General features: G+C 37.3%; 4 protein-coding genes, 1 non-coding gene and 2 pseudogenes across 9 annotated transcripts; 3 read left to right on the forward strand and 4 right to left on the reverse strand.

Moving 5' to 3' along the window:
• Positions 1-570: 570 nt before the first annotated feature.
• Positions 571-4,516, reverse strand: LOC111805704 (cucumisin-like). The gene is made up of 10 exons (XM_023690891.2): positions 4,416-4,516; positions 4,253-4,341; positions 4,073-4,167; positions 3,387-3,633; positions 2,794-3,307; positions 2,613-2,716; positions 1,819-2,040; positions 1,625-1,736; positions 1,332-1,545; positions 571-1,256 (listed from the first exon to the last, which is right to left on the reverse strand). The coding sequence occupies exons 2-10, from the start codon at positions 4,324-4,326 to the stop codon at positions 724-726; spliced, it is 2,115 nt and encodes a 704-aa protein (XP_023546659.2). The 5' UTR covers positions 4,327-4,341; positions 4,416-4,516; the 3' UTR covers positions 571-723.
• A 1,952-nt stretch (positions 4,517-6,468) lies between these two features.
• On the forward strand, positions 6,469-8,063 carry LOC111805732 (uncharacterized; annotated as a pseudogene). Its single transcript, XR_015423271.1, has 4 exons — positions 6,469-6,937; positions 7,184-7,317; positions 7,429-7,578; positions 7,889-8,063. The product of XR_015423271.1 is annotated as an uncharacterized LOC111805732 (transcript).
• A 1,156-nt stretch (positions 8,064-9,219) lies between these two features.
• Positions 9,220-13,560, reverse strand: LOC111805752 (protein DA1-related 2-like; annotated as a pseudogene). Its single transcript, XR_015423275.1, has 12 exons — positions 12,967-13,560; positions 12,610-12,784; positions 11,806-11,893; positions 11,594-11,707; positions 11,261-11,388; positions 10,988-11,078; positions 10,698-10,817; positions 10,365-10,577; positions 10,206-10,268; positions 10,013-10,128; positions 9,801-9,859; positions 9,220-9,712 (listed from the first exon to the last, which is right to left on the reverse strand). The product of XR_015423275.1 is annotated as a protein DA1-related 2-like (transcript).
• Positions 13,561-15,233: 1,673 nt separating this feature from the next.
• LOC111805717 (protein DA1-related 2) lies at positions 15,234-19,111 on the reverse strand. 3 transcript variants are annotated; one of them, XM_023690917.2, is made up of 12 exons: positions 18,657-19,111; positions 18,303-18,472; positions 17,742-17,829; positions 17,533-17,647; positions 17,252-17,372; positions 17,019-17,102; positions 16,759-16,878; positions 16,420-16,632; positions 16,266-16,328; positions 16,049-16,164; positions 15,759-15,817; positions 15,234-15,670 (listed from the first exon to the last, which is right to left on the reverse strand). In XM_023690917.2, exons 1-12 carry the CDS (start codon positions 18,700-18,702, stop codon positions 15,348-15,350), a joined length of 1,518 nt encoding a protein of 505 aa, XP_023546685.1. In that variant the 5' UTR covers positions 18,703-19,111; the 3' UTR covers positions 15,234-15,347. The 3 variants fall into 3 exon arrangements, with proteins under 3 accessions (XP_023546685.1, XP_023546695.2, XP_086985506.1); XM_087129380.1 differs by lacking the exon at positions 15,759-15,817 and having other exon boundaries at positions 15,520-15,670; XM_023690927.2 differs by lacking the exons at positions 17,742-17,829; positions 18,303-18,472; positions 18,657-19,111 and having other exon boundaries at positions 17,533-17,656.
• Positions 19,112-21,392: 2,281 nt separating this feature from the next.
• On the forward strand, positions 21,393-23,741 carry LOC111805727 (serine/threonine-protein phosphatase PP1 isozyme 4). The gene is made up of 4 exons (XM_023690939.2): positions 21,393-21,777; positions 22,208-22,767; positions 22,855-23,080; positions 23,460-23,741. Exons 1-3 carry the CDS (start codon positions 21,576-21,578, stop codon positions 23,044-23,046), a joined length of 954 nt encoding a protein of 317 aa, XP_023546707.1. The 5' UTR covers positions 21,393-21,575; the 3' UTR covers positions 23,047-23,080; positions 23,460-23,741.
• A 1,219-nt stretch (positions 23,742-24,960) lies between these two features.
• LOC111802028 (putative glycosyltransferase At5g03795) lies at positions 24,961-25,920 on the reverse strand. Its single transcript, XM_023686289.2, has one exon. It carries the CDS (start codon positions 25,918-25,920, stop codon positions 24,961-24,963), a length of 960 nt encoding a protein of 319 aa, XP_023542057.2.
• Positions 25,921-27,143: 1,223 nt separating this feature from the next.
• On the forward strand, positions 27,144-27,217 carry TRNAV-CAC (transfer RNA valine (anticodon CAC)). Its single transcript has one exon. It is a non-coding gene; the product is annotated as a tRNA-Val (tRNA).
• Positions 27,218-27,389: the final 172 nt, after the last annotated feature.

A 27,389-nucleotide genomic window follows, 5' to 3' on the forward strand; every position in this document is an offset into this window, starting at 1 on the left:
GGATTTACGTTTTAATTAAGGAGAACAATGTTGTTGGACGATAAATATTGTTCTTATCTTTAAACTTGTTAGACTCGTATGCATGTGATTAATTTATGAAACTCTATATCGATTATGTATCACTTGTTCATATAATTTACATGAACTGATTAACATATTATAAATGATTTTATGGTATCACGTGCACCCTGATTGAATAATTAGCCATTAGGGTTACTAGAAAGGTGATCCAAGGTCGGAAAGGGAATTAGAGCTTTGATTTTGGGCATATCGTGATGATTCATGGTTTTTAGGAACCGACTCCAAGCATGCGAAATGAATGGTTAACGTCTTTACATGATAGTTAGGGTTGAACTAAAAGATCATAATTTAAGGCCATTTATGAGTAATTGTCCCATTTTTAAAAGAAAAATCGTCATTATTATGTGTGGATGCATATCCATTAAAGACAATTTTCAAAATGTTTTGCAATGACACGATGCACGAGTGACTAGAAAAATTGAAAATTGGGTCGTAAAAAATTTGACATGTACAACTAATTTAAAAGAAGAAAAATGGAGGGAAACAATTTATATTTTCATATTACCAATAATTATTGTAATAAACCTAGGAAAACAGAAAAACAACGTTAAATTTTGCATGGTAAACGAAATTACCGGTTTATTCTCCAACATGTAAAGAGTGTCTCATTAGCTTCAACTTTAAATAAAAACACAAACCAAATTAAGCTTTGTTGACAATATATATTGTAATAGGACTTCTCACGTTGTGAGAGCCATCGCTCCACACCACAGAAGCAGACACTATGGATTGGATGATGGTTCCATCAATGGTTAACGTGAATGATTTCTTGTCTCCAATGCCATTGAATGACAGAGCCGGCGGGTCCACTGTGATTGTGAGCCCTTCTGGGGCGCCAAGGATCTTAGATGTATATGTGGAGGCTTCCGTGTCCACGTTTGTGAGTGTTCTTGTGAAGAATTGGTTGATGGATTCTGAAGGAGTGGTGGACAGTGCAAAGGAGGGATAGTTTAGATCCCAAACTCTGCCGGAGTTGGCGGCGGTACAAACACTGCCGTCGCCGGTCAGACGCCGTACCATGGCGGTGGAGTAGCCCTGGCCACACAAGAAGTTCACGTAGTCGGTCTCATTGGCATCGTAGACCAACCCTGGATTTGTTGCCTTTAGTGGGTCGATGTGGCCAGCACCATATGCGAACTCTGCTTGTGGATTGAGTTCCACGTTCAAGGGCATAGCTGTAAAAGTGAATTGACATAATTTAGTTTGGTTTATTTTTCGCGAAATCAAATGGTTATCAAATGAAACATTACCGGTTGTCATAAGAGCTGACTTAATGGCAGCGGGAGACCAGGTGGGATGGAATGTTTTTACGTACACTGCAGCTGCGGTGGCATGTGGGCAAGACATCGACGTCCCCGAGATTATATTATAGAGCGTCGACCTCGAATCTCTGATTCCGCTGGAGACCGGTGCATCGGGAGGCCATGCAGCGAGAATTTCAACTCCAGGAGCAGTCAAATCAGGCTGCATGCATGCAAGTTCATGAAGACAAATGAGTTACAGAATTGAACAAACCAATTGAAAACAAGCAGAGGAATGTAACCTTGAGAATGTCCAAGGTTTCAGGATTGGGTCCTCTTGAGGAGAAGGAAACGACTATAGGAGCAGATGTATCGTTCACTGCATTGCTCTTGAAAATCGTTGCAGTCGGAAAGCTATCGATTCAGAAATCAAGCCGAGTCAATATCCGAACATATAGCGCTAGTAAAACTATTTAATATGGATGTTGAATCGTACTTGTTTGATCCCATGTAGGTTTTGATGTTGTTACCGGCCACTGTGCCCAAGTAGGAAGAAGGCAAGGGATAGGATCTCACATTATCTTTCACGCCAGCATCATTCATAACAACACCAACTGCGCTACTGAAGGATGCAAATGTTGAAGGAGATACTATGGAATCGCAAACAAGGATTTTTCCTTTCACCAAGTTGCGATCGACTGAGTTCCTCGAACAAAATCTGTTTTAAATCATGTGTAAAATATTGGTAAAAGAAACCCTACAACTGTTGAGGATCATTAAGAGGAATAGTCTTACCTTAGCTAATTAAGAGGAAAATCACGGATTTATAATTAAGAACAGTTTCTCCATTGGCACAAGGCTTTTTGGGGAAATCAAAAGAAAAGCCACTAGAGTTTATACTCAAAGTAGACAATATCATACTATTGTAGAGAGTTGTGGTTCCTAATATGGTATAAGAGTCATGCTCTAAACTTAGTCAAGTAATAGAATCCTCAAATGTGTAACAAAGAAGTTGAAACCCTCGAAAGTGTAGTCAAAAGTGACTCAAGTGTCGAACAAATAGTGTACTTTATTCGAAGGCTCAAGATAAGAAGTGGGCTCCATAGGCCTCAGGGAAGAATCTATGGTGTACTTTGTTCAATGAGAGAATTGTTGATGATTATTAAGCGGAGTAGTCCACATTGGCTAATGAAGAGGAACATCACAAGTTTATAAACAAGGAACATTACTCAGCGTGAACAATATCATACCATTGTGGAGGGTCATGATTCATAACAAGAACTTAATTACCTGGAGGTAGCACCAGTGAAGCCTCCCAAGATATTGGGTGCATTCCCGGCATAAATTAGGGGAAATTGTTTTTGTTGAAGATCAAACGTGTTAATCGTAAATCCCTGCACCCAAATTTTTTTTTTTTTGTTAATTATCCTTAAACCAAAGGGAGATAGGAACATAAGATAAAAAGTATGACCTGAAAGATATTATTGTTGCCAAGCTGCACTTTTGATACCAACTTTCTGTCGATGGAGCTTGCAGCCACAGAAAGAGACCATGGAGAGAAATTTCTGATGGTGAGGAAGTCAGGGCCATCATTCCCAGCGGAGTTGGAGGTCAATATTCCATTCTTCATGGAATGGAAAGCTCCAATGGCAATTGAATCGTTGAAGTAAAACTTGGGTTCGTTCCCCCCAACTGAAAGAGATATGATATCGACACCATCGGCAATTGCGTCGTCGAATGCAGCAAGAATATCGGCATCGTAGCACCCATCAGACCAACATATCTTGTACACAGCAATGCGCGCGGAAGGAACCCCTCCTCTAGCTGTGCCAAGCGCAAGACCGAATAAACTTGCCTGGCTCACGAGACCACCGGCCACAGTCGATGCCGTGTGTGTCCCGTGGCCTCCTGAATCTCTTGGACTTTTGAAGTCTTCGGGAGGAAAATTGTTGTCACTACGGTATGCTCGAGCTCCGATGATTTTTCTGACAATTAGTTCGAACCATTTTTAACGGTGAATTACTAAATCTATATATTTAGCGACAAAGTTTTATTAGTGTTTACTTGTTGCAACGGAAGTTGGTAGAGGCTTGGCAAGCGCCCTTCCATTTAGCCGGTGGAGGGCCATAGCCTACGTCACTAAAGCTCGGAGACTCCGGCCAGATTCCTGTGTCCAAAACTCCCACTACGATGTCGCTTTCAACTTGTTTTACACGAGGAACATTTGTAGTAAAACCCATGAAATCCCACGATCTTGTCGTATGAGGATACTTCTTTTCGTTTGGAAACACAGAGACAACACCCTCCTTAGCTGAAATATGTCAAATTATACATTCAGTCCGTGTGAAATCCCACATCTATTGGGAAGGAGAATAAAACATCCTTTACAAGGTTGTGGAAATCTCTCCCTAATAAATGTCTTTTAAAAAACTTCGAGGAAAAGTCCAAAGAGGACAATATCTGTAAGCGGTTGGCTTGAGTTAGACACAAGGTGATATACGAGCGAAGGGGGTGGACACGAGGCAGTGTGTCAGCAAGAACACTAGCCCCAAAGGGGGTGAATTGTGAGATCCCACGTCTATTGGGGAAGAGAACAAAACATTTTTTGTAAGTGTATGGAAATCTCTTCTTAGTAGACACGTTTTAAAAACCAGAAAACACAAGAAAATACAATATCTGTCAGTAGTGAGTTTGAGTTGTTACAGTTTCGAAGGCTAAGAATTTAAAGACGTTGGAATAGTCATAAATACCAGAAATCTTTTGAGCTTCTTCTTCAGTGAGCCTAACCACGAATCCATTGAAACTTCTCTTGTAGCTATGGAGCAAAGCTTCGGGAGCGAACGTGCTAAGAACACGAAAATCGCATAAATTAATGCATGAAACTTTCTTGTTCATAAGAAAAAAAGAAAAAAAAATGAAAGATGATGAACCTTCCAATCGTTTCTTCCAACATTCTCATATGATGTGATGGAGTTGAAGCCGTATCCTCCCGCTTGTTTCCCATGTACACAATATAAACCTGCAAGGTTTTATCCAACAAAATTTTTATACCAAACAAACCAAATATACATTTCAAACTTGAATGTTCTATACCTTTCGGCCATCGTTACCAAAGCTAGAAGCGAGCAGACAACAAACAAGGTTTAGAACGACGAGCTTGAAGATCAAAGAAGAAGACGCATTATTTCCTGCCATGATCATGACTGGAAACATAAATATGATCAGCTTAGGAAGGGCCTTTATATACAAAGCTTGAACAAAGTCATATCTCCAACCACTCAACTTTCTGGGAAGCAGAATGATATAATTCAACATTAAAAAAAGACCAGGTTGTAGCAGCTGACCCTTTCAACCCTATTGCCTTCAAACAATCATATCTCCAAGAACTTCAACTTCTTGAGCATGTTGAAGTAGACAACTTGTTTTAATATGGTTTGATTTGGTCGAAACGGGTGTCAGCTTAACCATTTGGCATGCCGATGTCTCCTTCTTAGCTCGGTCGTCCCGTTGATACCTTCATCATAAGATTTCAGTATTCTCGTACGATTTAGCTACAACACTATACTGTATCTCAAATTAGTTGTAAGAGTGACCAAAACACAATGTTTTACCTTCCATCATAAATTTTATGAAAGAATATGACCAAAACCCGACCAAAACATATATGATCGCACATAAAAACTCAACCAACTCCTAAAAAACTAATTCTTTCAATGTATGTCGTATAATAATAATAATTTAAATGGTATGTCCATTTAATAATATTAAGAGACGCCTAATAAAATAAAATAAAAATGTGTATATTATACTAAAATTTAATGTCAAATAAGATAGCGTGTTTTTCTTAATAACTTAATTTTAAATATTATTTAGTAGAATTAGGAAAATTTAAGAAACTAAATATTATTTCCCAGAGTTGACCTTATAATATTATAATTTTGGTCTTTATAGTAATCGTCGATAAAAGAAATTTAGTAAATTAATTTTATAAAAAGTCATTTAATTCTGTTACAGAAAAGTTATGACTAAATAATCCAATCAACAAACTTAAAGTGACATGTATATATAAAACTATATTTTATATTACTAATTATATTAAAAAATATAATAGTTATAGTCAATATTATTTAATATGAATAATTTATTTAAATGCGTATGACATTATATTTGTATAAATTTAATGGATTATCGTTCGAGTTTGGTTTACTTTTAGCTCCTAGTTTTTAAATTTATTTTGATTTTGTCGTCATTACCATTTCAAAATTTATAATAGTATCTTCATGTTCGTTTTGACGCTATAATTTTCGAAGTTAACGATTGATTTTTGGTCAAACTATAATTAAATTTAATTCTTATAATTTCCAAGTTTGTTAAATTTAAAAATTAATAATTTTTTTTAATAAAATATAGTAAATTCTTAAATTAATTTTTAAATATTAAATTTTGTAAACTTATTTGATACCAATTTGATATTAAAAAATTATGTTCTATTCGACACAAAATGTGTAATAAAATTTAAAGTTATAAAACATGTTAAATAGTTTTTAGAGTTTATTAATACAATCCAGTGCAACAATAGTATTTTAAGCACATTACAACTCAATGACACAATAAAATGCCGGTATAGTATTAAGATTAAGACTCATAAGATTGGTGATAAAATAATGATATTCTAGAATTTGTTTTTATTGGAGAGGTACACGAGGCAGAATAGGGACAAGAAAGCTTTATTCGTCCTTATTCCCACTACCTATTTCATTCTTCATCCCGTGAAATTCTCTATTTATTTAGTCCGATTATTTACAAATAATTATTCTTTATCTATTTTTTAAAAAATATAATTATTTTAAAGTTTTTATTTTCTTCGGCATAATCTTTATTAAAACAATTTTAAAAAATCATATTAAATCAAAATATTACCCAAACTAATATATACAAGGTTATTCCAACGTAATTTTTAAAAATTCAAAATTTAAAAGTACAGGGTTAAATAATAATAATAAAAAAAAACAACCCATAATCTTTAATTTAAATATTATAAAAATTAATTATATATATATATATATATATATATATTTTTTTTTTTAAATATAGGTTAAAAATATATTTATATTAAATATAATCTCTGTCTCCACTTATATTCTTATTCCCGGAAAGGGAGAGCCCCGTTTGGGCGGGTCACGTCCTCGCAGTTGGCATCTCTAGTTTTGACGCTAACGGACAACGTATGGAGCGTTTCTGTCTTCCCGGGGCTTTCAATTTAACGCAGGGTTTTAGCAAAGCAATGAGATTCGAAACCTAGAACAGGACAAATTTCTTGGTTCCAAGTTCTGATCTCTATCGGATTTGAGATTTTTGTTAACGGAGGAGAGGGTTGAAGAGGGATTGGTTCATTTTGCCATGCAAACGGAGGCTAGGGTTGGTGTGATGATGGAAGGAAGGCAGAGAGCTCTCAGTTCTGGTCGTGGTGGAGTGGTTTCTGTCGCTCCGAAAAACCATCATCGCTTCAGCAATCGCAGATTCGGACGGTGTCACAGCTTCAATCTAATGGCGTTGCTGGTGCTTTTAGTAAGACCTGCACGGCGCCACTCGCCCGCCTCACGATTCTCTTTCAGGTTTCGTTATTCGAAATAAAACAAAATAGAGAAAGTGCATTGTAACAAACATGTCCTCAACTGTGCCTGTGTCCTGATTTCTTAAAAACTGGTATATTGGCCTGTCAATTTAGTGTTATGTTCATGTCTCTGTTATCATTTTGGGTTGCTGTCATTCTGTCTAGGCTATAATGAGTTTGTACGGCTTGTGCTTTTTATTCTTCATTGATGGGTGTATAATTGCCTTGTTAATTGTTACCATATCAGGTGCAAGGGATGCACTCTTGGCACGAGGCTTTCACGAATTGCTCTTGAAGAAGGAATAAGAGCTTTCTGTTACAATTGCTCATCGTCTGCCTTATTCTTCAATCAATTTCTATGCATATGAGCACTACAAAAAGGTTGGTGTTATCCATTTTATAAATAAATACCATCATAGAGATTCATATGTAGAGTTATTATCCGTTTGATTTTCTTTTTTGGGCTTAACTAATTGTTTATATGTTATGTAGTTACTACACATGATCCCAGGTTTTGAACGTCATAGGGATCACATGAGTGCAAACCTGTTAGTTCACTTCCTGGGTGGTGGCTTGGCAGGTATAACGGCAGCATCAACTACATATCCACTAGACCTTGTAAGGACTCGCCTTGCTGCTCAGGTGAGATCATATGATTTGCAACTTCTTGTAAACAACTATTTGTTACAATTAATTTTGTATGATGGTTAACCTTGAGCAGTAGTTTTGATTTGTCATTAGACTGATCTTAAATTCCATGAGCTTGGCAGTGTGTGATCTTCCCATTTTCACTTGTTTGCCGCCAGACAGGCTCATTTGCGATGACATCTGTGGTCTTATACATTCATATCTGATTTTGCTTGATTTGTTCATCTTTTATTTAAGACATCTTTTGAATGAATCAGCATAATTTTAGATCATATGTTAGCATTGGCACTTGTGTGCTTTGCAGACGAAAGTGATCTATTGCAAAGGTATTTGGCATACTTTGCGAACAATTTGTAGAGATGAGGGTTTTCTAGGTCTTTACAAGGGACTTGGAGCAACAGTAATGGCATGGGTTTCTGAGTTGTTATATTAGGAATACAAGCACTGTTTTGAAAATATAGCTCAACAAATTCTGTCTTCGATGCAGGGTGTCGGTCCCAACATCGCTATCAGCTTTTCAGTGTATGAAAGCTTGAGGTCCTTCTGGCAGTTCGTAGGTAAGAATGTTCAAATTAATCCATCAATTCCATATTATCACCTTAATTTATTTTTTTTACTTTTTTATGTCAACTTATAGAAATGTTGCATAAAATTGGTTTTAGTAGAAGTCTTCCCGAGCATTGCGGTGGGTTATAGTGGAGTTTGACACTATTAATCATATACATAGACTAGAATATCATTTTCAGGTGTTAGAGGTGCCCCATCTGAGGTATGCTTCTCACTTGGGCTCTCTTTTACTTTTGTTGGATTTGTCAATCCTTGAGGCCTCAGTAGTACATCTTTGTCTCTTTGAGGACTTCGTCATGTCTATTAATATGTGTATTAGAATATACTAGTTCTTGTGGAAACTTAGTGATGATGCAAACGAACTAGCAAGGCATGATTGCATTTTGCTCTTCTAATTTGAAACTGACGTGGTTGATTCTTGTTTAGTGCTCTGTGCATATGTCGGTTTGTTTTTGAAGCATAAGATTTAAAATTAAGCATATCAAAATAGTAAAACGAACAGCTTGGTTTATATATTGTTGCCCCTTTAGTTTGCCGTGACCTTCCCTCTGGACCTAGTGAGTAGGCGGAAGCAGTTGGAAGGAGCCTGTGGCCGAGCACGGGTGTATACAACAGGCCTTATTGGTGTCTTCAGGCACATATTGAGGACAGAAGGCTTCTGTGGTTTCCATCGGGGGGTATTTTGTCCAAGTATTACAAGGTTGTGCCTGGGGTGGGCATTTGCTTCATGACATATGAAACACTTAAGAGCCTTTTAGCAGATACAAATGGCTGAAATGACTTGTGGATAGAAATGGGATTTCGTGGCAAATAACAAAGCGAATTTGTTGGTGGGAATCCTCATAATTCTGTACTTGAGATTGATAGGAACACTAAATTGACCTCTAGACAGTCAAAAGTAATAGCATTATATGAGTTAAAAACCTTTTTAAGAATTAAGATAATATGAGTACAAAAGCATATGATTAGCATATGATTAAAATAAAATTTAAAAACTTTTAGCCAAGAATGGGGTTGAAAAAGAGGTAACAAAAAAGAAAAATAAAAGAATGAAAAAGTAACCAGAAGAAAGCAAAAGAGTGGAAACTTGTAATGCCAAGTTAGAAGAAGAAATACATGTTGCTTTTGAACCAGATCTATCTAAAACTCTCTATATTGAGCTCAATCTGGTAATAGAAATCATGTCTTCCCACATCAAACCATCTAGACAGCGTGTTTTTATTATATAGGGAAACTTCCGGTCATGCGTATATGGTCGAGTGTCCGACGCAACCCATATTTATTCACTGCAACTTAGCAGCTCTGAAACCATCCCCATAAACTTTTGAAGGACTGTTTACTATTTGGTACATGAAAAACTCGCCCAGTTTCTTTTCCGTAAAAGAATTACCACCTTTCTTTGATGATGAAGAGTAGTGAGACGAGGAAGAGGAAGAAGATGAGGACGCAGCTGATGACGAAGGTCTTGATCTAAACCCTGACATTACTTCAGATTGGAGCCACATGTAGGAAAGCACTTGACAGATACCTTCTTCCACCTCTAGGTTAATGTTGCGATATCCTAACATAATTTCCAGTTTTATCAGTATTCAAGGTAAGCAATGGATTAAGATTCATATAAATAGAAAGGGAAGAAGATGGAGCTTCACCCTTTAGCCGTAACCAGCTATGCATCAACTCGTGTGCCAGAATAGATCTTGTTAGTAATCTGTAAAAGCAAGAGCATAAAAATGGTGGATGGCAAAAATAAATGTATGCTCGACTATTGACAAAGTTAATTTTATCTCCCACTTGAGATATAATCATACAAATTTTAAAATCATGGATGAATGTTTCAGAGTACGAAAAATAGAATGGTTACCTTGGGAAACCAAAAAGAACAAGAATGGCTATAACTTCAGAATTACGAATCAGCTTCTGCCGTTGAGTTCTCATTCCTACAAGTCTATGCCCTTCAATTTTTGGCCTCTTGACGATCTGAACATGATTAAGAACAAGTACTCTAAAAATTTGAATAAAAAAATAAGAATATTTTAACTCCACAAAAAACATACACTTGTGATATGTTGTACTTCAGAAAGGCATACACCTCTAGTCTCAGGCATGCGACGGTTGCCCTGTAAAGAATAAGTATTGTTTAGAGGAATTGATTTGTAGTTAAGAGGAATTGGTTTCTAGTTTTTTTTAGGAAGAAGAAAGGGAAAGTTTATTACATGTTTCTCCTCAACAATAGATTCATTTAGAACTTGTCTTCCACCTAGAAACATGGGAATTTGCTGATCTATTCTCATGTTCATTCCCTCGTAATAGTCTCGAATGGAGTAGTAGAGCAGTTGGCAGTCTCCGGTGTCCATGATAGCAGACTCCATACATTCTAGGCACAGGCTCCGCCCGTCACCCAAAGAGATATATCTTGCATTCCAAGACTAAAAATTATATAGAATTGTAGTCAGCACTAGAGGGAGAAACCTCAACCTCGTCCAAACTCGATATGGAGGTAAAAAATTAATGACTTGGGAATTGATCTCAAGTATTTTAATTGATACCTCCAAATGTCTGCAACTACAACAATAGGCTGTCTTGTCAAGTTCATGTGATAGACAATACTTTTTAGACCAAAAGCGACTACATCTGTGTACAGTCAAACTAGCTCGATTTGTAGGGATCTGAAAGTTGAGGACTGAAGAATCAAGACGATCTATTTGATCAAAGATAAATGATGGATCTAAGTTCTTTCAAACTAGCTAATGCAAGATACCAATATTGTTGTTTCTCACAATACCAGTATCATGATACACAAAAAGTAATGAGCCATGAAGACAAATGAAAGTCTTACAAATTGGTGGCAGACTTCACACTTAAGATTGGTCAGCTCTTTGAAACAACGAAACAAGACTGGTGATATGATAATTCCCAGACATTGAAAACTTGAATCAACATAGAAAAAAGGAACTGGTGAGAAACTACATACATATGCTCAACATTGTTCTTAAGCAATAAATTAGTGCTGAATGAGAAGGAAAAAGGAAACTGAATGGGAAGCATAATTAGGATAAGAAAAGCATTGCTAGGATCTTGTGACCAAAGGAAAGATAGAATATTAGAATACCTCGTGCTCGGTAACTGGAAAGCTGCACGAACGACAACAAATGCACCCGGGATGGAAGTAGGTGCCCATGTATCCCAAATAATTTCCATAGTCGATTGCACGATTGCAGCAACGGCAATATTTGAGACATGAAGGCATGATTATGCATATATCAGTTAAACGATTAGGAGACCATTATATGAACTATAATCTTGGATTCCTATGTTTCAAATAGGAACTTTTTGTCTATTTAAGCTAAAGTCATATACAAGTGATTGGATTCAAAAGATAATTGAATAAGATTCGTTTGCTAATATGATACAGTCATATAGATGAATAAGATGACATTATACCTATAGTAACCAGGAAGAAACTGAGGAGGGGCAATATAAGGATAAGGCGATAAATTCATCTTGCCCTGCAGTTCGGTAGAAATTGCTTCATCATTTTCTGTATGCCAACAATATCCAGACGAACAAAAAGAAGAATGAATCAGATGATTCTGTTAGAGAGAAGAGTTAAAAGAGCGAAACATTTAAAATCCAAGTTTAGTTAGCAAATCATATGGTTTTGCCTTTTCAAATCTTCAGCTAAGGAGAGTGCAATTGCATGGTCTAGTTCTTCTTTCTCCTTCTGAGCTCTAGAAGGATCGTCCTATTCAAATAACTACTCGATAAAGAACCATTATCATTCAAAGTAAGTTCTTCCCCAACATTATTTAAGTGAAACAGAATTCCTTATTCGTCCTGTTTTACTCTATGGTGGGCTTGCTTAAACATAACCCCTTGCCTACTTACCACACAATCACCCAAGAAATCATGGTTCAAAGCCTGTTTTACTCTATGGTGGGCTTGCTTAAACATAACCCCTTGCCTACTTACCACACAATCACCCAAGAAATCATGGTTCAAAGATTGTTCAAGTACTAAACCCGTTAAAAAAATGAATGAACACACCACTGATTGATTAATAATCAAGTTGGTTTCTGTTCAAGTCGGTAAAGACCAACTAAGCCATTGTTGGACCAATATACTTCTGTGACTATGATCGCCATCAACAACTTTAGTTCGTTCCAAAAGGAAAAAGAAAAAAGGTTTTCAGCTTCCAGTAAGCTATATGGATAAAGAGCAAACAAATTATTATCCAAAAATCCCAAGAAAGTTGAAAACCAACTTGATTAATCTACAATAAGCTACATAATCCCAAAATCTCTCAAAAAGTGAAAAAGTCAACCAACATCAGCCAGTTACATCATATGCTTTGTCCAGTAATATATCAAACCTCGTTACAAAAGTTGAAAATCTCAATGATAGCTAATCAAAGAAGATCAAATTCCATAGAAGGTGGGGGAAGGAAAAACAGAAGTTCACCGTTGATCTCGCCGGAGCTCGCCAGACTATGTTCTCCTGATCACCAAGAAGCTGCTGTGGAAGGCGGCCACCACTGCCACTGCCGCCGCCTCCCCTGTTGGGTCCTGGCCGGAAAATTTTGCTCAACCATTTCATCCACCAGATTTTTTCTCTGCATATGAGGAAGAAAAATCCCCTTCTCGTCAAAAAGAAGAAAAAGAAATCGATGAGGAAAAATCCCAACAGACCCAAAATCCCAAATACTGCAGTTTCTTAAACCCTCAAATCAAAAATCAAAATGAAGGGTCAGGGAGATTACTCCAGTGAGTTCATAAACAAAAACGATGGAAGTGTATAGAAATGAACAATTAGAAATACCGGAAATGCAAGGATGAGATAGATTGTTGACATCAGAAGTAGCCATGGAACCCGATATAGGGTTTTTGATTGTATATCAATTGGCGGAACACGACCCAACAGAAGAGGGGTTGAGAAACCGAAAAGGACCCAGAGAGAGAGAAAGGGAAATTAACGGCTTGGAAGAAAAGGGATTGAAGAACAATGAATTAGGCATCGTTAAAAGCAGCACGGAGAGAGAAGGGGAAGAGGAGAATCTCTAAGAGAGAAAGGAAGTGATGAGAAATTCTCGGCCTGGGAAAGCAATGAAGAGCAAAAAAAACTGGAGGGGAATCTGCAAAGGCGAAGATCGATAAAGCAACGGTGGAAGAAGAAGGGCTCATCAAATGGGCATAGAAGAAGGCATCTTTTAGAAAGTGTGAGCGCCCAAGTTTTTTTTTACAGAGAGAGAGAGATTGAGATTGAAAACGGGATTGAACACGCTTTGGATTGGAACTCGAAGGAGTTTTTCCCCTTCCCTCTAACAGCTTAAATCGATTTTGCTTTGCGTTTTATACAGCGCGCGAAAAAGGAAAATCTTTGCGCCGTGAGAACAGAGAAGTGGTTGATATACTCTGAGGATATTCTTCCAATTTCTTCTTCTGCATTGCCCGTCTTTCTTCTTCTTCATGTTCCCTTCCTTCTTCAACAAACAGAGATTTATTCTTTCATGAGACTTATAATCCGAGCAAGGGCAAAGAAAGACGTTGCCATCAATGGCTAATTCTATCCCTTTGAAAGTTTTCCCTCCAATATGCGGCTCCACCTCGACTGTGGTGCTTTTTACGGCTCCACCCTGGCTTCCTTTGCTTATTATCTTACACCGTCCCAAAGCTGTTTTTGCGTTACTGAAAGTATTTGAGGTCAATACTTTAATTAAAGTAGATGACTAATTGATGTAATTAGGCTAATTAAACCCTTTAACATGTTCTAACCTTATATTGTGACCCATGTATAATTATTAACATCATCTCAAGTCAATTAAGTAAACGGTTCTACTGTTGGACACGAATTTGGTTGAATGACTTGTATGCTGTATGAATGACACATATCTTGTGGCCCCCATTTACGTGTCATATTTTAGGATGTTATGATGTTTGATATGTGATATGACGATTTATGCTAGGATATGAATTATACTATGATATGATTATGTTATATTATGAAACTACTTTGTGATATCAATTTTATATGAGGCATAAAGCCTCCACATGTCCATACCACATATATTATGTTAGTATGTTTACTCTATGTTTATAAGACATTGATAAGACAGGTTAACTATGAAAGACAAGTTTAGTATATGCATACATGTCTTGTAAGATCTTGGCCTAGAATAGAGGCAAGGTCAAGCAAATTGACTTGGCTTAGAGTAGAAGCGAGTTAGATAGAGTCGCAGATGATTAAACATGCATACACAAGTAATGTGTGTGGCCGAACAAACTTAGATTCCACATTAGTTATGTTTGGTTGACGATAGGGAACCTTGCCTAAGGTCACATGAAGCTACAAAGTCGGGCACAAAAAAGAAAAAAAGAAAAAAAAAACATGCACACGCTTTTGTGGACTTCACCACATGCTTCTATTATTCACCACATATCGTAGCTACTTTGTTTTGTTTTGGTAATAAAATTAGGGTAACTGGACCTATATACTTCACCACATGCTTCTATTATTCAAATATCTTCACTTTGAAGTTGGGTTTCAATTGTAAAAAGTTTTAAAGTTTTATTTCTAGTTTGGCCTTTTAAAATTGATTCGTATGCTTGGGAGTTGGATGATTTAACCTTTTCTTCCACAATCGCAAAACCACACTTTTTAGGTTGTACAGAATATATACATAGAACAAAGCAAAAGCCATATCTATGAAATTTGATTCTTTGCTTTTGGATTTGATTTGATTTGTATAGGATTTAATCATGGTGGTGAAAAGATCATCTCGGCTTTATTGAGAGGTTCCTCTCTGTTCATTACTTTCTTCTGCAAATTGCAAACTGCAGACACACGTCTTCCTTTTTCTTTTTCTTCTTCTTCTTCTTCTTCTACTATAGACAATCTTTTTTGTTGACTTCAAATCTGCCTTTGAAGATTTCTAGGCTCATCTAACAGATATATTCAACCAAACATTTTTGTTGGTCTTTTTACTTTTTCCCACGTCCATGAGTGAAGTAAAACTAGTTGATCATTTTGTTTTTGTAGTTTGCAACCCTTTTGCTTATTTCTTTTCTTTTCCCAAAGATCTGAAACCATGGAAAAGTGACTGCTTTTGAACCAGATCCTGTCTAAAACTCTCTATATTGAGCTCAATCTGGTAACATAAACAATGTCTCCCAACATCAAACTATCCAAAAGACATGTTTTCATTACACAGGAAAACTTCCAGTCATGTGAATATGGTCGAGCGTTCGACGTAACCCATATTTATTCACTGCAGCATTAGCAGTTCTGAAACCATCCCCATAAGATGTTGAGGCATCATTGGCTATTTGGTGCATGAAAAACTCACCCAGTTTCTTTTCAGCAAAAGATCTACCACCTTTCTTTGATGATGAAGAGGAAGAAGATGAGGACGCAGCTGATGTTGAAGGTCCTGATCTAAACCCTGGCATTACTTCAGATTCGAGCCACATGTATGAAAGCACTTGACAGATACCTTCTTCTACCTCCGGGTTAAGGTTGCGATATCCTAACATAGTTCCAGTTTTATCAGCACTCAAGGTAAGCAATGGATTAAGATTCATTTAAAGAGAAAGGGGAAAAAAATTGAGCTTCACCCTTTAGCCGTAACCAGCCATGCATTAGCTCGTGTGCTAGAATAGATCCTGTTAGTAATCTGTAAAAGCTAAGAGCATAAAAATGGTGGACACCAAAAATAAAAGTATGCTCTACTATTGTCAATGTTCCACTCTGCCTATAAATCTTAGAAAGCTCAAAGATCTTGACCTTTAAAACCAATTCTAAGTACTCCCAATATAAGTTCATCTTATCTCCCATTTGAAATATAATCATACAAACTTCAAAATCATCGATGGGTGTTTCAGAGTATGAATATTAGAATGGTTACCTTGGGAGACCATAAAGAACAAGAATGGCAGTAACATCGCATCTACGGATCAACTTCTGTGGTTGAGTTCTCATTCCTACGAGTCGATGCCCTCCAATTTTTGGCCTCTTGAGGATCTGCACATGATTAACAAGAACAAGTTGAATACCCATAGAATCCCCAATCACTAGTATTAATAAAAAAATAGAAAGAGTATTTCAACTCTACGAAAGCATACACTGGTGACAGTCTGCTCTTCAGAAAGGCATAAACCTCTGGTCTCGGGCATGTGATGAAAGCCCTGTAAAGAATAAGTACTGATTAGAGGAAATGCTTGATAGTAAAATAAAGAATGAAAAAGAAGAGGAGGAAAAGGAAAGGTAGTTTATTACATGTTTCTCCCCAACGATAGCTTCATTTAGAGCTTGTCTTTCAACTAGAAGCATGGGAATTTGCTGATCTATTCTCATGTTCATTCCCTCATAATAGTCTCGGATCGAGTGGTAGAGCGGTTGGCAGTCTCCGGTGTCCATGATAGCAGACTCCATGCATTCTAGGCATAGGCTCCGTCCGTCTCCCAAAGAGATATATCTTGCATTCCAAGACTAAAAATTATATGGAAGTGTAGTCAGCACTAGAGGGAGAAACCTCATCCTCATCCTCATCCAAGCTCTGTATGGAGGTAAAAAATTAATGATTTGGGAATTTATCTCAATTATTTTAATTCATACCTCCAAACGTTCGCAACTACAACAACGAGCTGTGTTGTCATGTTCATGTGATGGACAATACTTTTGAGACCAAAAGGGATGACATCTGTACTCGATCAAACCAACTCGATTTGTAGGGATCTGAAAGTTGAGAACGGAAGAATCAAGAAGATCTATTTGATCAAAGAATAAATGTTGGATCCAAGTTCTTTCAAACTAGTTAATGCAAGATACCAATGTTGTTGTTTCTCACAATCTACCAGTAGTAATGAAATTCTTACAAATTGGTGGCAGACTTCACACCTAGGATGAGTCGGCTCTTTGAAACAAGACTTGTGATATGGATGTTTCCCAGACAATGAAAACTTGAATCAACAGAGAAAAAGGGAACTAGTGAGAAACTATATAATACAAATGTTCGACATAGTTATTAAGCGGTAAATTTGTGCATGTTAGGAGAAGGAAATCACAGGTAGGATCTTGTGGCCAAGGGAAAGATAGAATGTTAGAATACCTCGTGCTCGGTAATAGGACAACCGCAAGAACGACAACAAAAACACCCAGGATGGAAGTAGGTACCCATGCATCCCAAATAATTTCCATAGCCGATGGCACGATTGCAGCCACTGCAATATCTGCGACATTAAGACATGATTATGTATATATCAGTTAAACGATTAGGAGGAGACCATTATATGAACTAATCCCGAAATCCTATGTTTCAAATAGGAATTGGTTGTGTAGTTAAGCTGGAGTCATATACAAGTGAGTGGATTGAATAAGATAACGTTATACCTATAGTTGCCAGGATGGAACTGAGGAGGGGCAACGGAAGGATAAGGAGATAAATTCATCTTGTCCTGCAGTTCTCTAGAAATGGCTTCATCATTTTCGGTACGTCGACGATACCCTGACGAACAAAAGGAAGAATGAATCAATCTTAATGATTTTGTTCAGTAAAAGAGAAAAATGTTTCAAGTCCGATTTCAGTTAACGAATCATACGGTTTCGCTTTTTCAAATCTTCAGCTAAGGAGAGTGCAATTGTGTGGTCTAGTTCTTCTTTCTCCTTATGAGCTCTAGAAGGATCGTCCTGTTCAATAACAACTCAATAAAGAATCGTCATTCAACCGAGCAAGTAAATCCTTCCCCAACATGAAACATGAAACAGAATTCCTTATTCGTCCTGTTTTACACTATGATGGGCTTGCTTAAACACAACACAAGCACACCAGGAAAACATGGTTCAAAGATTGTTCCAAGTACTAAACCTGAATGAATATGCAACTGATTGATTAATAATCAAGTTGGTCTCTGTTCAAAGACAACTTTAGTTCTTTCCAAAAGAAAAAAGACAAAAGGTTTTGAAGTACTTCCAATAAGCTACATAATCCGAAAATCACTCAAAAAGTGAAAAAGTCAACCAACATCAGCCAGTTACATCATATGCTTTGTCCAGTAATGTATCAAACCTCATTCCAAAAGTTGAATATTATCTCAATGGTAAGCCAATCAAGGAAGATCAAATTCAAGAGAGGGTGGGGGGAAGGAAAAACAGAGGTTCACCGTTGATCTCGCCGGAGCTCGCCAGAATATGTTTTCCTGATCACCAATAAGCTGCTGTGGAAGGCGGCCGCCACTGCTACTGCCACTGTCACTGCCACTGCCGCCGCCTCCCCTGTTGGGTCCTGACCGGAAAATTCTGCTCAACCATTTCATCCACCCAGATTTTTTCTCTGCATATGAGGAAGAAGACGAAAAAGAAATCGATGAGGAAAAATCCCAATAGACCCAAAACCCCAAATACTGCTGTTCCTTAAACCCTCAAATCAAAAATCAAAATGAAGGGTCAGGGAGATTACTCCAGTGAGTTGAAAACAAAAACGATGAAAGTGTCTAGAAATGAAGCATTGGAAATACCGGAAATGCAAGGGTGAGATAGATTGTTGACAGCAGAAGGAGCCATGGAACCCGATAAAGGGTCTTTGATTGTGTATGAATCGGCGGAATAGGATCCGAGCGAAAAGGGGTTGAGAAACCGAAAAGGACACGGAGAGAGAGAAAGGGAAATAAGGGGTTGGAAGAAAAGGGATTGAAGAACGAGGAATTAGGCATGGTTTAAAGCAGCAGCGCGAAGAGAGAAGGGGAAAGAGGAGAATCTGTAGAGGAGAGAAAGGAAGTGATGAGAGATTCTTGGCTTGGGAAAGCAATGAAGAGGGTAAGATAAAATAAAGCAACGGTGGAAGAAGGGCTGAGAATCATGAAATGGGCATAAAGGAAAAGCCATCTTTTAGAGAGAGTGAGCGCCCAGGTTTTGTACAGAGAGATGGAGATTGAAATTGAAGATGGGTTTGAACACGCTTTTGCTTTGCTTTTTCTACAGCGCACAAAACAGGAAAATCTTTGCGCCATGGTTGACATACTCTCAGAGCATATTCTTCCATTTTCTTCTTCTTCTTCTTCTTCTTCTTCTTCTTCATGGTTCCCTTTTTTCATCAGACTTGTAATCCAAGCCAGGACAAAGAAAGACGTCGCCATCAATGCCTAAACCTATTCCTTTCAAACTTTTCCCGCTACAATTCTTTCATTTTTTACCCATATTATCAATTGATTTATGTTCTTACTCATTCTTAATATCTTATTGAATTTGTGACACCTTTTATGTTTACACGAAAATGAGTTGGTTGTATTAGTTGACTATAGTAATTAGAGATATCCAATTGGAACATGAAATCTCTATTCAAACACGACTCAAGATAGGGGATTGGATACACGGATTACATTACTTTGTCCCAACCCCAACCCCAACCAATCCTCAGGCTGAGGATTGTTGACAAGAGTTCCATTAAAAGAAAGAAAGATCGTAGGTTTATAACTGGCATGAAGCATGTTGAGATAAATATGATTGTAGATATCCGTGATTAATGAAACATGGATATCCGTGATTAATAAATATAAGGAGAGATTACATCTCTACTCCCATAAGACCACTTTCAGTACAATATCCAAAAAAAAATATATATATATATATATATACCACAGATTCTAATTTTGCAGAAGGAATCCACTTTAATCTTCAAATTAATTAAACCTATATACTTCTCCACATGCTTCTATTATTCTTTCTACATTCCTACTTCTTTTTTTCAATATAATTTATCATAATATTTATTCACGTATATATTTATAGCGAGAAATGATGTAAATTGATACGAGCGTTGAGTTGTAAATGAACTAACGACAATCGTGATTTTTTTTAATGAACAATAAAAGTGGTGACAAAAACTAATGTTGACTTTTGTCACATATTTGTTGTTATTCACGATTTTCAAAGCTATATATGTTGTCACCAATGTTAAAAGTCAACGACCACGTTAGTTTTTGTCACCCATCTTATCCATAAAATTATTCTTCGACATATTTGAATGAATGGGAAGAACGCTTTTGTTTTTGACAACCTCGAAACCAAGGCTTTAGGTTGTATAGAATATATACATAGAACAACCCAACACATCATGTCAAAAACCCTACTTTTAAAGCAATCCAATTAACAAGGTATCTCTCTACGTCTCTTCTCTCAATAAACTAAACCCAACAAAAAGAAGTGAGTCCAATAAATAAATAAATAAACAAAAGTCCCAATTTGATAGGCATTTGTTCTTGGTTGAAGAAAGCAAAGCAAATGCCATATTCATAAAATTTGATTCTTTTGCTTTTGGATTTGATTATATTTGTATGAGGTTTAATAGGACGGTGAGAGACACCATCTAGGCGTTGTTGAGAGGTTCTCCTTGTTGGAAGCCCCACATCGACTAATTTAAGGAATGATCATGGGTTTATAATCAAGAAATATTATCCATTCGCCTTGGTGAGACCCGATGAGATCAGATCCCTCGAACGAAGTTCAGTGATAGGAAGAGAAGACAGCTGGCGGAAGATCTCTATTCATTCATTACCACCCCCTTCTTGTATAGGTTGGGGAAAACATTGGCACGAGGCCTTTTGGGGATGCACAATGAGAGCTTATGCTCAAAGATTCTTCTACGACATCAAACTATGGTACATTTCATCAACACAATGATCTCTTATCAACTAAGCACAAACATTAATAGAAACACCGAAAGCTCGACAATAGTTGTAACACAATTGTCCTATGGACTAGACAAACTTTGTGCCACGCCTATACTCTAAATAGTGTAAAGCATGGATGTGTTTGTGAGGAATAGCAAAGGAAAGAGTGGCTATCAAGGCATGAAATAGGTATTAAGTTCAGTGCATATGAACAAACCCACATGGGTTGTAGGTGGAAAAAAGTAGCGGATTGAAGGAAGCTAGTACAGAATATAGATTCCAAACGAGGGTTCATTATAAACCGAGAAGGTATCGAACTAGCTAGACTTAAAGGGTTCACACAATATTTTAGTATACATCATTTTTTCGTTTGTATCATTCTTTTTATCTTATAATATGTAGGTGAAAGAATCGAATTTCTAATGAATAATATATATTTCTAGAAAAATGGTATTTTGATCTCAAATTAGTCCAAATTCAAAGCTACAATGATGAACTAATGAGCCATTTTTAAAATTTGAATCGTAAGTTGGGTCATTTATAAGAATAAGAAAAGTAAATGAAAGCAAAGAAACGGATAGAAAAGAATTAAAAAGGGAGAGAGAGAGAGAGAGAGATGAGACGAAAATGTTAAGAAAAAACCTTCCTTTCAAATCAATTCAATTCGATTCGATTTCTAGGTTTTCGTTCGAAGCTCTCTGTCTGTTGAACAAAGGGCGGAAAAAGAGAAAAACCCGAGAAACTTCGAATTCGCAGATTGGGTATTGAATGGCCTCGCAAGGGCAGGGAGGAATCGACCCTGCTTTATTGGACGACATTATCAGACGCCTCACCGAAGTCCGGTTAGCGCGACCAGGCAAACAGGTTCAGCTTTCCGAGAACGAAATCAAGCTTCTCTGTGCTTCTTCCAGGGAGGTTTTCGTTCAGCAACCCAATTTGCTCGAGCTCGAAGCACCCATCAAAATCTGCGGTCCGTTTTAATCTGCCCCTTTCGTTTTTTTTCTTCTTCTTTCAACACAATGAACTTGATTCTTCGTTCGAAGTCAATCTGTCTCTGACCTAGCTTTGACCCCTCGTGTTTTCTTGGAGGGAGTTGGATTAATATGTTCGATTTAGTTGTTGCTTTGAGAATGATTACATGTTCGTGTGAAGTATGAGATTATGTTTGATGGGTTCCCTTTTTTTCTGTTTCTCGTTTCTTGGTTGTTCTTGATTCTAGTTAACATTGTGCAACTCTCGATTAGCTAGCGTCTTTGATGAACATTGTTGATATGAATCCCCCGAGAATGAACTTTCGATTAGCTAGAGTTCAAGAAGTAGTAGCATGGGGATTCATATCATGAATGAAATCTTTTGTTCTTGTACAAAGAATGGCTTTCATTTTTGTTTTGCACTTGCAGGTGACATTCATGGGCAGTTCTCGGATTTGTTGAGGCTTTTTGAGTATGGGGGGTTTCCTCCTAGTGCGAATTATTTGTTTCTTGGCGACTATGTTGATCGTGGCAAGCAGAGTCTAGAAACCATATGTCTTTTGCTTGCTTACAAGATCAAGTATCCTGAAAACTTTTTCCTTCTTAGAGGAAATCACGAATGCGCTTCTATTAATAGGATTTATGGGTTTTATGATGAATGTAAGCGACGTTTTAATGTGAGACTGTGGAAAGCGTTTACCGACTCGTTCAACTGTCTTCCTGTTGCGGCTTTAATTGATGACAAAATATTGTGTATGCACGGTGGTCTCTCCCCTGATCTCACAAACTTGGATCAAATACGAAACCTGTCTCGTCCGACAGTCATTCCCGACACTGGCTTGCTTTGTGATTTGCTCTGGTCGGATCCTTGTAAAGATGTCAAAGGTTGGGGAATGAATGATAGAGGAGTTTCATACACCTTTGGCCCTGATAAAGTGGCAGAGTTCTTAACAACACATGACTTGGATCTTGTCTGTCGTGCGCATCAGGTAGAATCAGCAACACTTTCGACCTCGCTCATTTTTCTCACTGATTTTTCTTCTCCGAGTTCTGAGATAACTATGTTGTTGGCTTAGGTTGTGGAGGATGGATATGAATTCTTTGCCGATAGACGGCTTGTCACGATATTTTCAGCTCCAAACTACTGTGGTGAATTTGACAATGCCGGTGCTCTGATGAGCGTTGACGAAGAATTGATGTGCTCTTTCCAGATTCTTAAGCCAGCTGACAAAAAGGGTAGTAAATTCATGGTGCCAGCAAGAACGTAATGGCAGAATGCATTTTGTCCTGGTCTTAACCAAGGTAAACTCACCATTGTATCTTTTGGTAAATGCTCCTATTTCTATTTGCGTAAACGCGTTTCATCCTTATTATAGGCTTAATTGCATCCCACATCGGTTCGGGAGGTGAACGAAACATTCTTTATAAGGGTGTGGAAATCTCTCCCTAGCATACACGTTGAGGGAAAACCCAAAGAGACCAAGGCCTTATTTTTTTTCTAGATTGGAGGTCTTTCTCGTTTTCAATGTTTAAGCCACTGCGCGAATCTGCATGTATATGAAATATCAAAACCGGTTTAAACGTTAGTACATTGACCATGTCATGCGTGCTCGGTCCAGCTTCTTCCTTGGTACTCAATGTATCGATTTTCAGGTGGTTGAATAATGCTTGAATTTTACAGGCAGGCAGGCGTGTTTAGCTCTTCAGCTGGGGGAAGTGGTGAGGGGTAACAAAGTTGCTGAGCTTCAAAACATTCTGCAACTCAAGAAGAGAGATACATACATGTATGGTGTGAGTGGTGAGGCCAAATGCAATTATGATGAGCTTAGAAATTTTCTTTGGTAGCATGAGTATGAAATTTTCTTTGGTAGCATGAGTATGATTGTAGAATATTAGTACTAACTAAGATTGTGTTGTTGTGGCTACATTTCTATCTAATCAACATTACACTTTTCTTGCTTTATTCATCACTCGCACTATATTTCTTTCTATTATTCTTGACTTGGAGAAATTATTTAATGTAGCTTCTGTTTTTTGTGGTTGTCGCTTCCATAACGGTTAGATATATGAGAGAAACGACGACCACATTGTGGTCAACCCTCTCAATAACTTCTCGTACTATGGTTCGGTAAAGTCGCCCTCGTTACCCTTGTTCTGATATTTCTCACTTCTTTCTTTTTTCCTTTTAAAAAGCTCTTTCATTCCATTGTTTGTTGTGAATCTGAATGAATGATGTTGTTGGACATGCTTGGATATTGATAACGTTATGATGTGTAGTTGTTTTACGAGGTTTGTGTTCGAGGACAGTGAAAGTTCAAACAAAGAGCTGTTGGGTTCGAGAATGTATGCTGTTGTGTAGGGTAGAGTTTGATTATAATTTTACGTTCAGTCGAGTTGACCAAATAAAAAAAATGGCAATATGCTTGAGTCTAATTTTTTGTTTTTCAAAAATTTAACTCAAACTAAAAAAAATTTAACCCGACTATGGTTTATGCGGAGTAATACTTAGTTAAAAAGGGGTTAAATTGACTTATTTAAAACGGCAAGGGTGTGAGGACTCCACAAGTCAAGTCAAGCTATGCCTATTCCGTGCATCTATAGACATTTCTACTCACATCCACTAGGTTTGTAATTACTCTACTTTACTGACACGAGTTTTGTTATCATATCAATGTCCCAACTATGACCTACCTACTCGTGTTCTCATGTTATGTTTTTATTATGTCATCTTGCTTAATTTAAGTGACATGTTGCATCGAATTACCTATCAATTATTTTTTTAGTTCAACTATACGTAGAGATGGAGATTTGAACCTCCAAACTCTTGGTTCATGATATATATATATATATATATCAAATTTGCGTATGTCAATTTTTTTTTACCCTACCTTCACGTTTAAATATATGGCTTATAAAAATAGATATTTTTAATTAAGAAATATAGACAATTCAATTCAATTCATGAATTAAAAAAAAATCATTAAAATTTTAATTTATTTAAATCTAGACCAATTCATATAACCCAACTTTATTAATGCAGTACATGTTTATTTTCACATTAAATATTTTTAACAAAAAATTCAACTACTACTATTATTATTATTTTTTTTTTTTCATATATTCACTAAAAAAATTACAATTAATTAAAAGTCCAAACCCCATGCAAACGTAACTTCCATTTTTCAACTCTGGGCCCACTCTTTTCTCTCGGCGTATCTGATGGTATGCCTTCTCAACCAAAGCTGATACGCCACCGTATTGAAAGCATCCAACGGCTGAGGCGGTGAGTTCCACACAAAATGCTGTGCCGCCGCCGCACCCAGTCTCTTCATTTTTACGAGACTCTCCTCATCCACGCGCCTCAATACTCTCTTCACTCCTTCAATTCCTTTGCCGCCATTGACGAACACCGCCATGTCCTGCCACCGTAACACGTCCATCAACGGCAAGTCCTGAATCGGACGGTCAGAAATAACCACCGGCACACACCCATATCGCAACACCTCCCCAATCCTCAAAACAACACCCCCACCGCCGTATTCAAACAAACAAAAATCACTTTTCCCCAATCTCTCCCCGTAATTCCTCCTCTCCGACGGCGACGACGGCGGCGGCTCAGACTCCATAAAAAACTCAGGATCCTCAATCAACTCCTTCACCAAAACCCGATCTCTCACCCACCCATACCCGACGAAACCCAACACCCTCTCCGTCCCCGGAGCCGGAACCCAAGAAGAAGAAAACTCCGACGAATCGAAAACCGGCGGCAACGTAATGTCCTTATGAGAAATAAAATTCCCAACCGGCACGGGCCCACCAGAGACCTGAATAGCATTCTTCTTCAATTCGACAATGTTCCGATCAGAGACATAGCGAACGCCAGACGACGAGAGAAAGAAGTGATCAGCGCCAAGAGTCCGATTCCAATAGGGCAACTCAGAACGGAGCGTGCGAATCAAACGCGCAAGAGAGCGCGTGGAAGTATCGGGAGAAAAAGGAATAAAAAAGAAGTGCGCGTGGTCAGGATCGTGAGTAGAGTAGGGGCTGTCGAGAAGCGATTTGTAGAAAAGCGATTCGGCAGGGGAAGGAAAGGAGACAGGTTTGAATGGGATGTAGGTGAAGATCTTTAACGTTGTGGACATGGCGTTATAGTTTCTGGAGAAAATGGGGGAGAGATAGGGGGAAGGGGAGGCGGCGGAGAGAAGAGAGAGAGAGAGGAGGAGAGAGAAAGTGATGTAGGAAGCCATTGTTGAAGGATGAGAGAGGGAGGGAGGAAGTTGCAGAGGGGAATTGAGGTTGAAGAAGATGGGATTTGATTAATTTTGAATTGGAAATTGAATTTTGAATTGGAAATTGGAATTGTCAAATGCGGGCAACGCCACTCTGCCCGCCGCCGCCTCCTCCTCACTGCCTCTTTCCTTACGCCTTTTATCGTAATATTTTGGGTATTTTTCTTCAATTTATTCATTATATATATTTTTTTAAATACATACAATTTTAAAACAAAATGGATTAAGCTAAGCACATGTGATCCGATTCACTAATTAATGAATCAGATTGGCTATTGCTCTCAATTTTATTTCATCTTTTTTTAATATTTAGTCAACTTTCATGTTTATCTATATATATTTATTTATTTATTTATTTATTTTAAATATATGTTTGTCTTTGTAGTTAATTGTTTTTGACAAAACTTCAAATCAACCTTCAAATATAATATTCATATATTAAAAGAACTTTAGAAAATTTAAAATCCATAACCATGACCCACGTTTTTTATTTTTTTCAACATAATAAAACGTTGAAATAAACGTTGAAATTACAAAAAAAATCATACGTGAAATTCATAAGAAAATTTTAACGGAGGATAAATTTAAGTCAACACAAAAAATTGAGTCACGATATAGAGGAGAGTAGAAGAAGAAGCCCAAATGGAACTCACCAATCTTGCCCGGTAAAGTTTAGGTCGATCCTATAGTTAGTTTCATTGTGACGTTGAAGTCGACCTTGTTATAGGTCTTTTAAAGAGGCAAGAATTATACGTGTTCCATTTCAAGACATTCTAATTTAATCTCGTCTAACTCGTCTTAACCTTATTTAAAGATAAAAAAAGGTAAGAAATGGAAAGACTATTCTTCTTCCTCATTAAACTAGAAGGTTAATTTTTTTACCTAAAGAAGAAAAATGGTCGGAGAAAATTTTATTTTCAACCTTTCTTAATCAAACACAACTTTGACAGTTTCCTTTAAAATTATTAATTATTAATTCTTGTCCATTTTGAATATATCGGAAGAAATACGATTCTTTTATAATAAATTAACAAAAATACTATATATTATTTTAGATGTTACTCCTAAACAAAAGAGTCTGGGTGGTGTAGTTGGTTATCACGCTAGTCTCACACACTAGAGGTCCCCGGTTCGAACCCGGGCTCAGACATACGTATTTTTTTTTTCTTTTACTTTTTCGAACTGATGGGGCATTTATGACTTTTCGTAACCCCTCTTCCATTTGGTTAAATTTTAAGATCTTAATTTTAAAAAATATATTCTCTCATAATTTTGAACGTCAATGAACCTGAAAATATTTAATTACCAACAACATGGTGATT

Source organism: Cucurbita pepo, chromosome 1, assembly GCF_057944985.1.
Source record: "Cucurbita pepo subsp. pepo isolate OVF chromosome 1, ASM5794498v1, whole genome shotgun sequence".
Lineage (NCBI taxonomy): Eukaryota > Viridiplantae > Streptophyta > Magnoliopsida > Cucurbitales > Cucurbitaceae > Cucurbita > Cucurbita pepo.

Excerpts from the sequence above, each read along its gene's own strand:
- LOC111805717 (XM_023690917.2), bottom strand. The coding sequence starts at position 18,702 with ATGGCTCCTTCTGCTGTCAACAATCTATCTCACCCTTGCATTTCCG. Across the intron at positions 17,830-18,302 it reads GAGCTCCGGCGAGATCAACG|GACGATCCTTCTAGAGCTCA; the intron begins GTGAACCTCTGT and ends GTTATTGAACAG. Across the intron at positions 17,373-17,532 it reads TTCCATCCTGGCAACTATAG|ATATTGCAGTGGCTGCAATC; the intron begins GTATAACGTTAT and ends TTAATGTCGCAG.
- LOC111802028 (XM_023686289.2), bottom strand. The coding sequence starts at position 25,920 with ATGTCCACAACGTTAAAGATCTTCACCTACATCCCATTCAAACCTGTC.
- LOC111805727 (XM_023690939.2), top strand. The coding sequence starts at position 21,576 with ATGGCCTCGCAAGGGCAGGGAGGAATCGACCCTGCTTTATTGGACGAC. Across the intron at positions 21,778-22,207 it reads AGCACCCATCAAAATCTGCG|GTGACATTCATGGGCAGTTC; the intron begins GTCCGTTTTAAT and ends TTGCACTTGCAG. Across the intron at positions 22,768-22,854 it reads TTGTCTGTCGTGCGCATCAG|GTTGTGGAGGATGGATATGA; the intron begins GTAGAATCAGCA and ends TTGTTGGCTTAG.
- LOC111805704 (XM_023690891.2), bottom strand. The coding sequence starts at position 4,326 with ATGGGAAACAAGCGGGAGGATACGGCTTCAACTCCATCACATCATATG. Across the intron at positions 4,168-4,252 it reads TTGGAAGAAACGATTGGAAG|CACGTTCGCTCCCGAAGCTT; the intron begins GTTCATCATCTT and ends TCGTGTTCTTAG. Across the intron at positions 2,041-2,612 it reads TTCACTGGTGCTACCTCCAG|ATTTTGTTCGAGGAACTCAG; the intron begins GTAATTAAGTTC and ends GATTTAAAACAG.